Genomic DNA, 15,389 nt, shown 5'->3' on the forward strand with positions numbered 1-15,389 from the left:
AAAAAAAAATCAAGCTTCTTCATTTAATTTCTTCATAGAATTTCTTCACAGCGACAGCGATGTCTACGGCGGCGGAAGCAGTACGAGAGGCTGTCAAGGCTACAGAGCAGGGCGATGACGGAGAAGGGGGCATGGTAGTGGGCCCAACTAAAGCCCATCTGGGCCCAGGGTCGGCTTTAGGCATAGATCATGCCTAGGCCCCAATTTTATTGGGCTCAATTTTTTAATATATCAATTATATATATATATATATATATATATATATATATAGGGGTTTTCCTAAAATCTGCACATCATCTGCACAGATGTATCAGCACCCAATAGGGTGCTGACACGTGGCAAAACATTTATATAAAAATCTGACTTTTTTTAAAAAAAAAATCCAGCCCATTTCTTCTCTCTCCAGAGCATCTCGACATAACCTCTCCCTAACCCATTTCTTCTCTCTCCAGAGCATCTTGACATAACCCTAGCCGCAGCAGCTCCGTCGAATTTAACATTAATTATCAAAGCTCTATCGTTAATCCATTACTGGTATGTCTATTTCCTTTATTCTATTTTATCAACTCCATTTCCATTAAAAGTGTATTTTATCGTTAATCCATTACTGCTCTGGAGAGAGAAGAAATGGGTTAGGGAGAGGTTATGTCGAGATGCTCTGGAGAGAGAAGAAATGGGCTGGATTTTTTTTTTTAAAAAAGTCAGATTTTTATATAAATGTTTTGCCACGTGTCAGCACCCTATTGGGTGCTGATACATCTGTGCAGATGATGTGCAGATTTTAGGAAAACCCCATATATATATATTGAGAGAATAAAAAATTATTAAAATATATTTATTAAATTTTGTAAAGATTTGATATGGTCATTGGATTTCGTAAAGATTTTGACATGGTTCCAATATTTAATATTTCTCAATTCTCAAAATTCTAATTTATTAATTTCTCTATATTCCTCTTCTTCCTTCCTTATTAACCTAATAACTTATTTTGTCCAATTTCAAACAGTTTACTTGTTTGATAGCTTATTTTCTCTCCTCAAGATATTACTTTAATTATATTATTGATCATGCTATTTCTTCACTTCAAAGTAGATTTGAACAATTTAAAATATACGAAGATAATTTTAATTTTTTATATAAGGTAGAGAAGTTAAAATTTCTTGATAATGATTTTTTTTTTAAAATGTTTGAATTTTGAAAACTTTTTAACCCATGATATGATATGTCATTAGATATCAATGGTTTAGATTTATTTTTAGAATTGAAAGTTTTAAAAGAATAATAAATCCAGAATTAAAAACGCACTTGAAGTATTAAATCTTATTAAAAAATTAAATTTTTTTTTCTAATGCATGAATAGCTTATAGAATATTACTGACTAGACCTATTAGTGTAGTTTCAGTGGAAATTTTTTTTCAAAATTAAAATTAATAAAGTCTTATTTATGTTTAACTATGTCTCAAAAAAGATTAAATAATTTAGTAATGTTCATTTATTTTAACAATTTTTAAATACATCAAAAAGTTTCATTTAGTTATAATTGATATTTAACCTTTTAAAAATATTTCAATTTTAACATATTATTAATATTATACTTTATATTTTTAATTTATGAAACAAATTTATAAAATTCTCTTTGTTCAAAACTTTACTTGTCAAAATAAGATTTTTTTCCATTAGAAATAATTTTTTATTTCAACTCCGTTCAAAAAAACATTACTCTAAAAATAATAAATGATAGTTTTTATTTTAAAAAACTTTATAATCACTCTTTAAATGAAGAATATTAGTAATTATTAAAATTAAAGGTGGAAAGCAAGTTTAAAAAATATATTATTTTTATAAAAAAAATTAACTTTTTTAAACAATATATTATTTAAAATTAACAAATCATCTCTAGGATTAATTAGCCTGAATGACTAGATATTTGATGTTAGCTAAAAAATAATGATAACAAAGTGGATGTCGAAATGGAAGTAACACTCCAAAAGTCTATATCAAATAGATATAATTTGAGAGAAACTAACATAGATCATGACCACAATCTTTAAAAACTTATTAAAGTATTTAATTTTTCTTAAGATATTATTGAATGTAAATAAGGTTTTATTATTTTAATTTTAAAATAAAATTTATATTGAAATTATACTAATAAGTATTGTCAGTAATATTCTATAAGTTAAATATGTAATAATTGATAAGTTTTGAAAAGAATTTAATTTTTTTAATAAGACTTGATATTTTTTAATTCTTGATTAATTATTTCTTTAAAACTTTTAATTTTAAAAATAAATTTAAACCACTTAATATCAAATAACATATCACATTTTTAAAAAAAATTAATATTCAAATATTTTTCTTTAAGAAAATATCATTAAAAAATTTTAACTTTCTACATCATAAATTTAAATTATATAAATATATTTTAAATTATTAAACCTAATTTAAAATGAAAAAGTAATGATAAATAATATAATTGAAATAATTAATTTTAAAAAATTCTTTATAGAAGAGTACGAGATCATCTACGATTACGAGAACATAAATTTTTAGAGATCAATATTGAAAAAAAGAAGTAATTAGTTTTAAAAAAATAAGGATTATAAAAAAAATAATCAACAACAAATAAAATTAAAATAATTTAAAATTAAAAGTTGATGTTTAAATAAAATAAAATATAAATAATATTAAAATATAAAATGTGCCCCAATTTAACCCTTATTTAGCAAATATAATTAAAATCAATTATAATATTTATGTTGATTTAAAGCATATTGTTAGAGCTTCAAGCGGTGTGATTGTTAGAGCATATTGTCACACTTTTTTTTAAAAAAAAATCTTAAAATTATAATTATTAAATTATTAATTAGGATGGACAGGAGCTTTATTTGTTTAGGATTAAAAAAAATAAAGTTAGTTAATTAAAGAATTATTAGCAACTAACTAATAGAATCAAGATTTAGGATGATTGCGTGAGAGCTTGATTTGTTTAGGATTTTTAAAAAATAAAACATAAATAATTAGAGAATTATTAGCAACTAATTAACTAACAGAATGAAAATTTGTTATATAAAAAAGTCCTCCTCTTACCTATTTTGTCATTCATCTCATTTATTCTTTTCTTCTTCCATAACCATCACTTACTCGATGAGCAACGCAGCTGCCGACGGTGCAATGACCGTTCCGATTCCGATTCCTGGGTGGCAAGCCGATGCAAGCGGCTATGTCCTTAGCATTGAAGCAGAAGTGGTAACACGACGTTCGCAAGACGTTAACCCACCCCAACTGATCTTCTACTTTTGTCTCCAGACGATTTCTCCTTCCACCCACGATGTTGAGTGCACCTACTTCACCATCGACCAACTCTGCGAGAACATCATCGACGAGGCCGTTTGGAACGTGGAGATGAGGTGGATGCTCTCTCATGTGGCAGCGGCTCATGTGCGCATCACTGACCGTGCTTTTCTTGGGGTAGCTTTCCGCAGATACACTAGGGCGGTATTCGATCGCTTTCCAATCATGGAATTCTCCACGATGAAGTTCTTTTCCGTTATTAAGATTCCCCCTACGGCTCCTTCTGTTTATTCTACCGGTCATCTTCGCCACCTTGCGCCTCTAGAGACACAACGATATTTCTTCGAGGGGCATGAGGAGGAAGAGGAGGAGGAAGAAGAAGATGATGATGATGATGACGACGACGACGACGAGGCGGCCATCAGAGGGCCCACGTCGACACCTACAGCAGTGGTGGAGAGTCTCCGAGTGAAGATTGTAGAAGAGCCTGACACATGCTCAATCTGTCTAATCGACTTCGACATAACGACTCATGTTTTGGAGATGCCGTGTCATCACATATTTCATGATGAGTGCTTGAGAGAGTGGCTAACTCGAAGCAATACCTGTCCACTCTGCAGGTTCACACTCACTGATACAGATGCATAGTAGCTACGATATTGGATCGAAAAGTAATTTCTTAGTTCATTCATTAGTTGGTTCATGGTGTATTTCTGAGTTCATTCATTAGTTGGTTTATGATGTTATTTAACTATGGATTGGGTCAATCTGATGGATCCAATCAAGGTCACTTTAGGCTTATGCATAGGGCCCCAATTTTATTGAGATCCAATTTTTTAATATATCAATTTTATATATATATATATTGAGAGAATAAAATATTATTAAAATATCTTTATTGGATTTTGTAGAGATTTGACTTGGTTATTGGATTTAATAAAGATTTTAGCATGATTCCAATATAATTAATATTTCTCCATTCTCACAATTCTAATTTATTAGTTTCTTTATATTCCTCTTCTTCCTTCCTTATTAACCTAATAATATATTTGCCCAACTTCAAACCGTTTACTCGTTTGATAACTTATTTTCTCTCCTCAAGATATTACTTTAATTATATTATTGATCATGCTATTTCTTCATTTCAAAGTAGATTTTGAATAATTTAAAATATATGAAAATAATTTTAATTTTTTATATGAGGTAGAAAAGTTAAAATTTCTTGATTCGAGTCCGGCGGCGCCGTCTCCGTCTCCGCCCTCCGCCACCCGAAGTTCCAAGCTTTCCTCCACCTGGTCGGCCTCCCCTCCTCCTCCCTCCCCTCGCTCCCTTTCTCCCTCCTCGAACCCCGATGCCTCCAGGCCCGCTCCTTCTTCGAGGCCAGACTCCGCGACGCCGCCTTCTTCCAGCTCGCTTCGGTGGCCAACCCACAGAGCCGCCGCCTCGTGTGGGAAAGCTGGTCGAGCGACTTCAAGTGCCTCCGGCGAGTCGCGAGCCGCCTCATCTTCCTCCACGCCACCGCCGGCGGCGTCCAACGTGGCAACGCAGCACTGATCCAGTGGCTGCTGGCGCACCCGCAGTCGCCGCCGCCGCAGAAGATCGCTTTCGTGACCGTCAATTCATGAAGACCTCGACGTCAGCATAATCTAACCACATTTCCCTTAGATCTCAATTCAAGATTCTGTCTGATTTCAGTTGCTCAGATTCCATTACCGTTATTTGTCTTCCTGTATTTCTAGATTCGCAAACCAAATCTACTAGATACAACTTCAAATTGTAGCTTTTATTCATAATTGTAGTTGTGATTACACTCACAAGCCACAAAACAGAGTTCAAATTAGACTTGCACCAATTCTGTAGGAGCAGCCACATTTTCCTTTGCAAGAGGAGCTATTTCCTCTCCTTCAATTCCAGGCTCACTTCCACTTGCTCCCAAGCTGAGCAACATCTCCTCCCACCTCTTCGCCGGCCCCTGATACAATCAACCAACCGAGACTATCATCGTATCGATGACCGACATCACCGAGAACCTCTTTAGTCAGTTACATTCCTCACCTTCCATGAAAGGTCTTGGTTCATGCAATTCAGCATCATTTGCCTGAATTCAGCCGTGCGGTAGACCGCGAGGGCCTTCTTCACTGCTTCCACAACCCTTTGGACGTCGGATTTATCGACATAGTCACACTGAAAATGGAAGCAAATTGCTGAATTGAGTGATGTGAATTCATGGGGGGAAAGAAAATGTTCATGTAAATGGGTACATTGGCACTGAAACAACCCATATGGAACCCAGTGACTCCATCTTTGACAGTATCAACTAGTCCACCAGTAGAGGCACATATAGATGGCTGCATTGGAACAAAATTTAAGTGCAACTAATTTGATCTTGTCTATCGTCTATCGTCATCAATGTCGTAAACGAAATGGAAGAAAGGAAAGAAATCTGATAAGAGGAGGAACATACAACTCCATATCTCATGCCTTGGAACTGAATTAGGCCACAGGGCTCAAATCTGCTGGTGATGGCAAGAAGGTCTGCTCCTGCCATGATTAAGTGAGCCAAGGGAACATTGAACTTCATGTGTGCTCTCACTTTGTTTGGGTACTTGGCTTCCAGTTGGGCTAGCTCTCTTTCCATTTTGGCCTTGCCGGTTCCCTGTGAGTCACAAACAAGAATTAGGGAGACTTACCGAAGAATAATTCGAAAAAAGGATTTCGGTAAGGTTCGGGTTGGATGCATCTTACAAGCACAATCACTTGGACATTCTCATTGATGAATTCAGGAATAGCTGCCGCGAAAATGTCTGAGCCTTTCTGCTCTTCTAATCTCCCACAGAAGGCAATGAGAGGGATGTTTCGGTCGACCGGCAATCCAACTTCAGCTTGTAGAGCCTCCTTGTTCACTGGCTTTGCCTCCATTACCTGAATTGATGTTAAGTTGAGCTCCATGAAGTCATACAAGTTTGGAAGAAATTAAGGTCTCACAGTGGTGGCATCATAATTTGCAGTGATGTGTTTGTCGGTCGCCGGATTCCACTCATTCGTGTCCATTCCGTTCACGATTCCGACGATGCCTTTGGCGCGAAGAATGTTGTCCAATTCGACTCCTCTTTCTTCTCCCGAAATGAGCTCTTGTGAGTAGTAAGGACTCACAGTGACTGCCTTGTCGGATTCTATGATTCCGGCCTTCATCCAATTGGTTTTCCTCCCTTTCACCGGCTCCTTATGCCTGAAACATTTTGATACATCGACCGGCATTGCATCAACAAGAACACTCAATGAAACAGTTTCACTACAAGAGCTAGCATGGCATGGCATACCCATCCATGAAGTCGAAGGAAGACTTGAATCTCTCAGGAAGATTCAGCATTTCAAAATCCGAAAAGGCGAAACGGCCTTGGTAAACAATGTTGTGAATGCAGAAAGCAACCTGAAAATTTGAAGTAAATTTGCTGTCGATCATCAACAACCAACAAGATAAAGGATTCAGATTTCAGAACAAACTGAAACTGAAACTCCTACCTTGGCATTCATGTACATCCCTTGAGACTGATACATGCTCTTCAAGTAGCAAGGAAGAGGACCAGTGTGCCAATCATTTGCCACGAAAATAACATCCTCACCTATTTGCAAAACACAAGCAACAATCGGCGACACGACGACGACGAGGATTTCGATAAGAGAAATTAAGCGCGGGAAATTCAAACATAAACAAACTGTGTACCATATGGTCCAGAGTAGTATCTGCTATTGTTGAGATGGAGGAGCTTTGGAGCTAATAAAGCTGCCTGGAAAAGGAAAAAAACTTCATCCATGAATTTGCTGATGAAGAACAAGTTCTAGACTTTACCTTGCAGAAGAGACTGAATCGTTTCTTGTTGTCTTCGTAATCGGTTCCAGTGGAAGGACCGTATAGCTTGCCTCCGGTTTGGCCCCAAACCTTTCAGCATGAAAACCATCAGAATTGTGTGAGCCGTGGAAGAACAAGGAAGATGAAGGATCGAGTACCTTGGCGAGAAACAGAGGGTGATCGACGAACACCCTGTCCACTCCCCTTTTGTAGCAGTGGAAGAATCGAACCCTCTCGATCTGGTCGCCGACTTGTATCTGCATTTAACAGCGTGATGATCAAAAGTAGAAATTTTTCTCGCATGATCGATCTTCATTTCGATCGGTGCGCGTGGGAACGAACGAACTTACATCGACCGGCGCACTTGTGTCCCAGCCGTCGAAGTACTGATCGTAGCGAGGAGCGATGGTCATGACTCTGTGCCCGTTTGCCTGAACAAATTAAGATCGAGAACTCAGAGCGTGAACATTAAGCTTTCGAGTGAAGGAAGGAAGAAGTCGTTACGGCCATGGCCGGAGGGAGCCCTCCGAGGACGTCGCCGAGGCCTCCGGTCTTGCTCCAGGGCGCCATCTCGGCGCCGACGAAGACTATCTTCATCCCCTTTCCGCAGCGGACGACGGAACTTGGCTTGGACTGCAGTGCTGTCTGGGATTTGGATCCTTGGAAGAGAGGGAATGCCATTGCTGCTGCGGCCATGGACGACGTGCACTAGCTAGCTCTGCATGCAGTGGAACTGTTAGAAGAAATCAAACTCCATGGCAGGAGAGTAATTCCAACTAATGGCGATCGTAAATGAAGAGAGAATGCTAAAAAAAGATTCGAAATTGATTCGTATTGTACCTCTCTTTGCTTTCGGAGCAATGGCGGAAGGAAGCTTCTTGTGGGCGGGGATGGTGGAGCGGCCTCCTGGCCTCGGTCGCTCTTTATAGGAGGCGGCACGAGCACGTGGCAGGTTTTTAGTGGGTAGCCCTTCGTGGCCCCCACAACGAGATGAGAGGGGCGCCGCCGTTTGGTGGAAGGCGAAGACGGCGACGGAAAACTGCCCGTTTTAATGAAATTACCAAATTAGCCCTTCATATAAATAAGGAGCAAAATGAAAATTTCATTGAAAAGGGAATAAAGATTTTTTATTTTATTTATTTTATTAATTAGTATTAAACATCCAACTTAGACTAACTTAGAGGTGACCTATCCGATTTTATAAAATTTTTCTATCAGCTATTCTATCTAAACAATCTAATTTCTTTAATCAAATATTCACCGGAGGAAAACAACCTTTATAGTACGACGGTAAAAAAAAAAAAAAAGCGGCCTCACATGATCGGCCCCACAACCATCTGTGAAGAGGTAAATCGAGAAACTACAATTGATCACGACACATGAGAATATTATCTGACTTCGAAGAACCCTTACCTTCTTTTACAATTCTACTGCATTAACAAACTCAGTTATGTCCCGAAGACTCTCTATAGTACGTCTTAAGATCTATCGGAGGATCTTAATTGTTGTACCATTACCCTAAGGAGTCTTTTTTAGGAAAGTGATTTAGTATCTAATTATTCAAATTGATGCACTACTCCAAGGTACTTATTTTTTGCTTGTAGTCATTTGACATTTGCTAAATTTAGAAGGGGAAGAACAAAAAGAGATAAGAAGAGTACAATTTGGAGTTGGTGGATAGTTCTAAAATTATAGAAAAATTTAGGGCACTTAATCATATTGATCTTATACGTCTTTTCTCGGTTATTTTGGGTAATTATTTAGGATTTTGGATTAGATTATACGGTGAGAATAACATGTTAAGTTTACGTGGAAGTAAAGATTAATGTATTCTAAACTAAAAAAAAGTGCAAATGTATTTTTCACCCAATGAAGTTATTTTTTATTTAAAAAACAAAATCTTACCAAATTAAATCCTTGGAATTTGTCAATCCACTTATGTCGATAATCCTCAAAGTAATCGATTCGATTTTATAAAAAAATTTCATCGACCATTAAAGTAAATTAAAAAATACTATGATGACTTATCTAAACTACTTTCTCTGACCCACTATTCACGAAAGAAAAATCAACTTTGCAATACACCACAATTGAATCTTGAACTCAAAATTTTTAAAATCCATCGAAAGACTTTAACGGCTGCACTATTGTCTTAGACTTCTAATTCGCTATTAAATATATATATTTGATATGTTGGGCGTCCATTTGTACCCATAACATCCGCGACAAAAAATTTTGAATGTCCAAATCACTTTCGGACGCCCAAAATAAAAATAATATCATTTTATTTTTATTTTTTTATTACTTACGATTAAGTCATTTAAAATTGCAAATTGCTTTTCCCCACCCCCCTTAAACCGCACCCCCCCCCTCTCCTCCTCTCTCTCTCCTATTCAAATTACATTTTTACCCTTTTTCTTTATTTTTTATTTTATTTTACTTTATATATATATTTTAATTTTAATTAATTTTTATTTAGTTTTATTTTTTAATTAATTTTATTTAAAAATAGCTCTCATATAATTTTATTTAATTTTATTTTTAAATTAAATTAATTTATTATTTTTCTAATCAATACGATATTTTTTCAATTTTATTTAATTTTTATTTAATTTTATTTTTTAATCAATTTTGTTTATTATTTTTTATCAATACTTTATTTTTAGAATTTTATATAAATTTTATTTTGTTTTATTTTTAATCAATTTTGTTTATTATATTTATTTCAATTTTATATAAATTTTATTTTATAATTAATTTTATTTATTATTTTTTTCATAATACTTGTATTTTTTTCAATTTATTATTTTTTAAATTTTATTTTTTTATTGATTTTATTTTTTTGTTAATCAGTTTTTTTTCAATTTTTTTTATCAATTTTATTTTTTTGAATAATTTTTTTATATGTTTATAATCTTTTGTTTATTTTTAGTTATAAATTTTAGGAGTTATTATTTATAAAAAATTTAAAAAGTATAAAACTAAATAAAAATTAAATAAAAACTAAATAAAATTTAAAAAATAATAAACAAAATTAATTTAAAATTTTACTTTTAAAATTGAGATTTGAATTATAATATTAAATATAAATAAATAAATAAATTTAATTGCTCACGAGAGGTAAGGATAAGGAGTGCAAGATAACAACTTGACACACCCATCAACATTTAAATTTTTTTCATTTAAAATTTTTTTTATACTTAATACTATAACCTAACCCCTAAACCTAAAAACAAAATCCTAAATAATTTAACCATAAATAAAAATAAAATTATTATTATAAAATAACATTATTCCTAGTCCGAACATCCGAAATCTTCTATTGTAACATATCACACCAAATCAACACTATATATATCAATTCCACCCAAACTAAAATTGAAGTTATGAATGAATAGAGATGGAGCAAAGTAGATAAGTCAAATGAACTTAGCACAGCCAAATATAAGAGACCGACGACTAAATGGGATAAACCAATCGATCAAACATGGCTGCATAGTAGTTTTTAACTTTCAAGCATCCTTAAAACTTACAATGCTCAGAACAAACATAAGCTGACAGTGATCGTAAACAGACGAGTGAAACACCAGTTGTTAAACTGGTACAGTTCCAGGAAAAATTGCGATAACAAAAATTAAAGCTCAGTTAACATTATTGCAAAGAGAATCAAAAGTCTTTCTTTGCTCATCTGACACGAAGAATCCAGCATTTTAAGCTTACAATGACAAAATAAGCAGCATAACGCATGAATGTTCGGTATCAATGAAACAACTTTCACTAGCTAATCCAATACCTCTGTTGATTTATCAGTTTCTGCTGCATCCTTCTGACTTCCCAAAACTGTTATGCGTTGGTTTAGGGCTTCATAACGTTCATCCACGGTCTGAGAAATGTTATTCACCTGGAATAGCAAGCAAGCAAGCATGAATATTTGATATTACTGTGGCCTCTTGCAGCTCAACTAATCATCAGACAAATGCCAGAGAAACGCAACAAAGCTACATGTATTATGATGTAAGATAAGAATCTTAACTTGTTTCTGGGGAACCAATATAAACCAAAATTATACTTAGCATAAAAGCGAACTCTTGACACAAAATCAACCACTTGGCAATGGCATGCACCCATTGCTAAGGAATTTAAAACCAGCTTCCTGGTTTTGTGATGAGATATAATCATGCCGAGTGAAATATAAAGTTTAGTCATGTGCCCCTTGCTCACTTCAAAAACATTGTTCTTTTCGCAAAAGCAAAAGTTGGAAGAAACTAGGGAGTGGACAGATGTAAATTGTGCTATCAAGGCTTGCCCACAAATGAATTTTGCTATGGTGACACTCAATGAGATCTTGTTAAGCTCAGTCCAACACCTTAATGTAGAGCATGCCAAACTCCCCGTTTGAGTACAAGCTCCTCCCACAGTCAACACCAATTCCTTTCCCAGGGATAAGGGACTAAAGTATCCAAACTAGAGTTGACTAGAGATTAGTAAAATTTAAATGAATGGAAGTCAAGCTTGAAAATAGCATAGTTGAATCAAGCACGTCTTCGAGCTTCATAATGATTTGTTAAGCTGAGCTCGTGCAAGGGAAAGGTTAGATCAAATTGACTTGTTTCCAGCCCTACCCCAAAAATAGGTTGGACAGCATTAATAATGTTGTCTTACAGACCTGTTTACATATCAAAGATTGGAAAGAAAGATTACATGATTTTGTTTTACCTTCTCATATGAAAGCATATAAGAACAGCAAGCATTCTCTCATATTTATGCCATTGTCATATTGTAAGGAAGAAAACTATTTTTTCTGCAATCTTTCGTACTCTTGAAAATAGGTAGCAATTGTCTTGTGATTATGAGGTACAACAACTGTGAATTGTAACCAAGAAAAACTATTTTAATTGAACCAAACCAACTATGGCATCAAAAGGTTGGCATTTTCAGCTTAAAAAGCTTGGAAAAAAGTCAAGCATGAACAAGAAAACAAAAACAGATTACAATAGGACTACTCACACAGTGTCATATGATTCTGAAAGAAGTTTTCAAAAAGAACTCCACCAAGGCAATTAAAATGATCTACCATAATTAGCAACAAAAACAGAAAGCCAGCATTGTCTTCCTCAGTGAAACTTAGCCACATAATTCCAACGTTGCATTTAATTAACCATAAAAAACTAATTCCAAATCCAAGGTAGCTCTTAGATCATGGGAAATGACATTTTATTTTAAATATAAGGGCATCCATTGAGGTGGAAAAATCATAAAATTCATGTTATTCAAGCCCTTCTTGGTAAAGCAGATTGTTCTCTATGTACACCAAAAATAATGATATGAAGAATCATACCCTTGTCCTAGATAGTAATGCAAATTGCAAGACAATGAAATGCCTCCTAACCAAAGTAATGCAGGGAACCACAACTTTTTAAAACTTTCTTGAAATCATTAACTTTCTTGTTTTAAAACTATTATGCTAGCTCACTACACAAGTTTTTATGTGTCTGCAACTTTTAAGAACTTTCTTATTCAAAATTTTTTTTTTAGCTCACTATACTAATGTGTGTGTTTTCTTTTTACTTTATCTCTCTCTCTATTTGTGTGTGTGTGTGTGTTCATGTGTGTTTTTTTCCGTTTTTTATGCAACCTAAGGGCATAAAAACATATGTCCCATAAAGCTCATGGAGCCATCCTACAACCACGGAACCATTATGCGTGCATCATAGAAGTTTATAAACTAAACCTAAAACATTTAAAATACAGCAATTTCACTAGAGCATATCTAAATGCTACACTTCCCAATTAGATAGCTAATGTGTAAGTGCACATAATTTTATAGAAAAGTGATCCTAAATAATTTCCTTCTCTAATGTTCGTGGAATAAGTTTTCCAAGTAAAAAAAGGAAGAAAAAAATAGGATCACGGAAGCTTCAAAATCATAGACAAACAAGTATAGTAGGCCTTTCAGTTAACTTAATAAGATAATTTTGTGCTAGTGTAATCATGCAGCAACAACAACGACCACTAAGTCTTATCCCACGAGGGTTCGGCTATATGGCTAGTGTAATCATATATGACTAATAAATAATTTTTGACTGTTAAACCTCCCCCTCCCCCTCCCCCTCCCCCTCCCCCTCCCCCCTCCCCCCAAAAAGAAAAGAAAAAAAAACACCTTTTGGCATATCAAAAGGGCCAAATTAGTTGCGCCATCCAAAGACTAGTTCAAGTGAAAATATTTCATCAACATGGGGGGACAAAATCCACAATCTAGCTTCTAAATAAAATATTCCACCATATATTTTTTTATAATAGGTAGATAGTCTTCTCTCCTGGTTCATCTACCAAGTAAATTCAAAGCACACCTCATGCACACTCAGAAATCGACCTCCAGAATATTCGTCCCTAATGGGATCCCTGATCTTCTTAATTGATCCTTTGAGTGCTTTACCATTGCACCACGCCCGTGGAGGCAAATATTCCACCATATTTGTCCAGCAAATTCTAAATCAAACAAGCCTCTTACATTGTTTTCCAATTCCGGCATGCCTAAAGACAACCATTCAACATCCAAACATCTAGAATCTGTCTTTCAATTATAATTCGCAGAGATCTATACAACCCTAGACGAATCAAACTTAGAAGTTGGCCAGCATTCTCTCCATAACACACGCCTTCACAACCAATCCTACTATCAACCCACAACCATCCATTGACGTTTCTAGACCAAAGAGCTACAGGATCAGATACAAGGCAATTTATACTGATGGATTAAAAAAATCGACAAGAAAAAGAAAAGTAGGGTTTTCATACCAGCAATTCATCACCAGATGCGTACAAACATCATTTCTAATCAGAAGAAGAAGACATGATGGGTGAAAAGAAAGAACCTGTCGTCGAATGGCATCGTGAGCGAGCATGTAGTCCTTGTAGAGGAGATAGAAGCCAGCGACGGAGGCCGTGGCGGCGCCGGCGAAGAAGGACGCCAGCCTGACCCGGAAAAGGAACCCCATCGCTCTCTCCTCCCGCCTCACTCCCACTCTTCCGCGGCACGAGATCCCTGCAGATCAACCTCGCAGACGACGGCGAGCCGACGATCGAGCTGCGCCCTTCGCTAAATTAACATTCCGTCGCCTCTTCCTTCTTTGTATCGCCCTGTTCGGCCCATGAGGCCCATTTATCACAAAGCCCAATTTTAAGCCCAAATAAAAACAATTAATTTTACCTTCCTTTAAAAAAATATTTTAGAAATTTGAAAATTCCCGAAATCCATTAACTCAATTTAGTTGAAAAGTTACCTATGGAAAATAAGGGGAAAGAATATATAAATTTATAAAGTATTTTACATGTGATTTTTCTTTAAAATAAGCTTTTTAAAATATGAGGAGGTCTAATAAATTCTAATTAAGATCCTCAAGTTTTAATAATGGTCAACATTTAAATAGTTTGCACACATTTTAAATACAAAAAAAGTCCAATAATTTTTAATTACGGTGTCATTATCAAATTTCAAATTGCCTGAATAATTTGTCAATGTGACTCCTTTGACGGTTAAGTCAGTATTGGATCGAGATGTGAAGTTTGTGTATGTGCGTGAGAGAGCGAAAGAGCTCAAAAATGAAGAAGAATAGTCTTTACGTGAGAGAAGAAAATCATATCTTCCACCTAACATTACATTACTTGACCTTGTATAGTTGAGGGAAGAGGGTGTCCACGTAGCCCGCCACACCACCACATGAGTTGGGAACGCAAGTCGGTTGGTTAGGTAGGGCTATGCGACAAAGGGGATAATGACGAAGTCGTACACCTGACCTGGTGGGGTCATTGGTCAAGTGTTGTCTTCGATGTAGGTTGCCTTGCCAGGGGTAATTGTGCCAAAGCATATGGTGATTGTAATCATTAATTAAGAGTTATCCAAGGTTGAGGTCAAAGAAAATCCGATCGACAAGGATCCTTCCATGTCCAAGAGTCATTGTACCCGAGCAAGATGAAGAGGACGGGATCAAGTGGGACCTAGAGAGGATGTTCCACCCATGTGAGAATGTAATAGAAGGTGACAATCCAACGGAGTTTACTCGAGATGCATCAATTATCAACCACTAAATACTCTAATTAAAATATTGATATTTTGTATTTTTTAAAGTTTGCTTTAATAAATAATTTAGTGCTAAATTGTTTTGTATCATGGAGAGAGGTGTTTTTCTAGTAAAAAAAATTATAGGGGTGTCCTTTCATAAATTTAAATTATCAAAATTTCATA

The 15,389-nt window shown here is 35.2% G+C and overlaps 2 protein-coding genes across 2 annotated transcripts; both read right to left on the bottom strand.

Moving 5' to 3' along the window:
* Positions 1-5,131: 5,131 nt before the first annotated feature.
* LOC141829867 (granule-bound starch synthase 1, chloroplastic/amyloplastic-like) lies at positions 5,132-7,840 on the bottom strand. The gene is made up of 13 exons (XM_074717351.1): positions 7,649-7,840; positions 7,495-7,575; positions 7,303-7,401; positions 7,145-7,234; positions 7,019-7,082; positions 6,817-6,917; positions 6,615-6,724; positions 6,280-6,523; positions 6,040-6,216; positions 5,759-5,950; positions 5,556-5,642; positions 5,350-5,478; positions 5,132-5,266 (listed from the first exon to the last, which is right to left on the bottom strand). Exons 1-13 carry the CDS (start codon positions 7,838-7,840, stop codon positions 5,132-5,134), a joined length of 1,701 nt encoding a protein of 566 aa, XP_074573452.1.
* A 2,911-nt stretch (positions 7,841-10,751) lies between these two features.
* LOC141830091 (uncharacterized) lies at positions 10,752-14,231 on the bottom strand. The gene is made up of 2 exons (XM_074717579.1): positions 14,020-14,231; positions 10,752-11,045 (listed from the first exon to the last, which is right to left on the bottom strand). Exons 1-2 carry the CDS (start codon positions 14,140-14,142, stop codon positions 10,926-10,928), a joined length of 243 nt encoding a protein of 80 aa, XP_074573680.1. The 5' UTR covers positions 14,143-14,231; the 3' UTR covers positions 10,752-10,925.
* Between the last annotated feature and the right edge of the window lie 1,158 nt (positions 14,232-15,389).

This window comes from Curcuma longa, chromosome 5 (genome assembly GCF_044706935.1).
Source record: "Curcuma longa cultivar G26 ecotype Majalengka, Jawa Barat chromosome 5, ITB_CL_G26_1.1, whole genome shotgun sequence".
NCBI classification, from domain to species: domain Eukaryota; kingdom Viridiplantae; phylum Streptophyta; class Magnoliopsida; order Zingiberales; family Zingiberaceae; genus Curcuma; species Curcuma longa.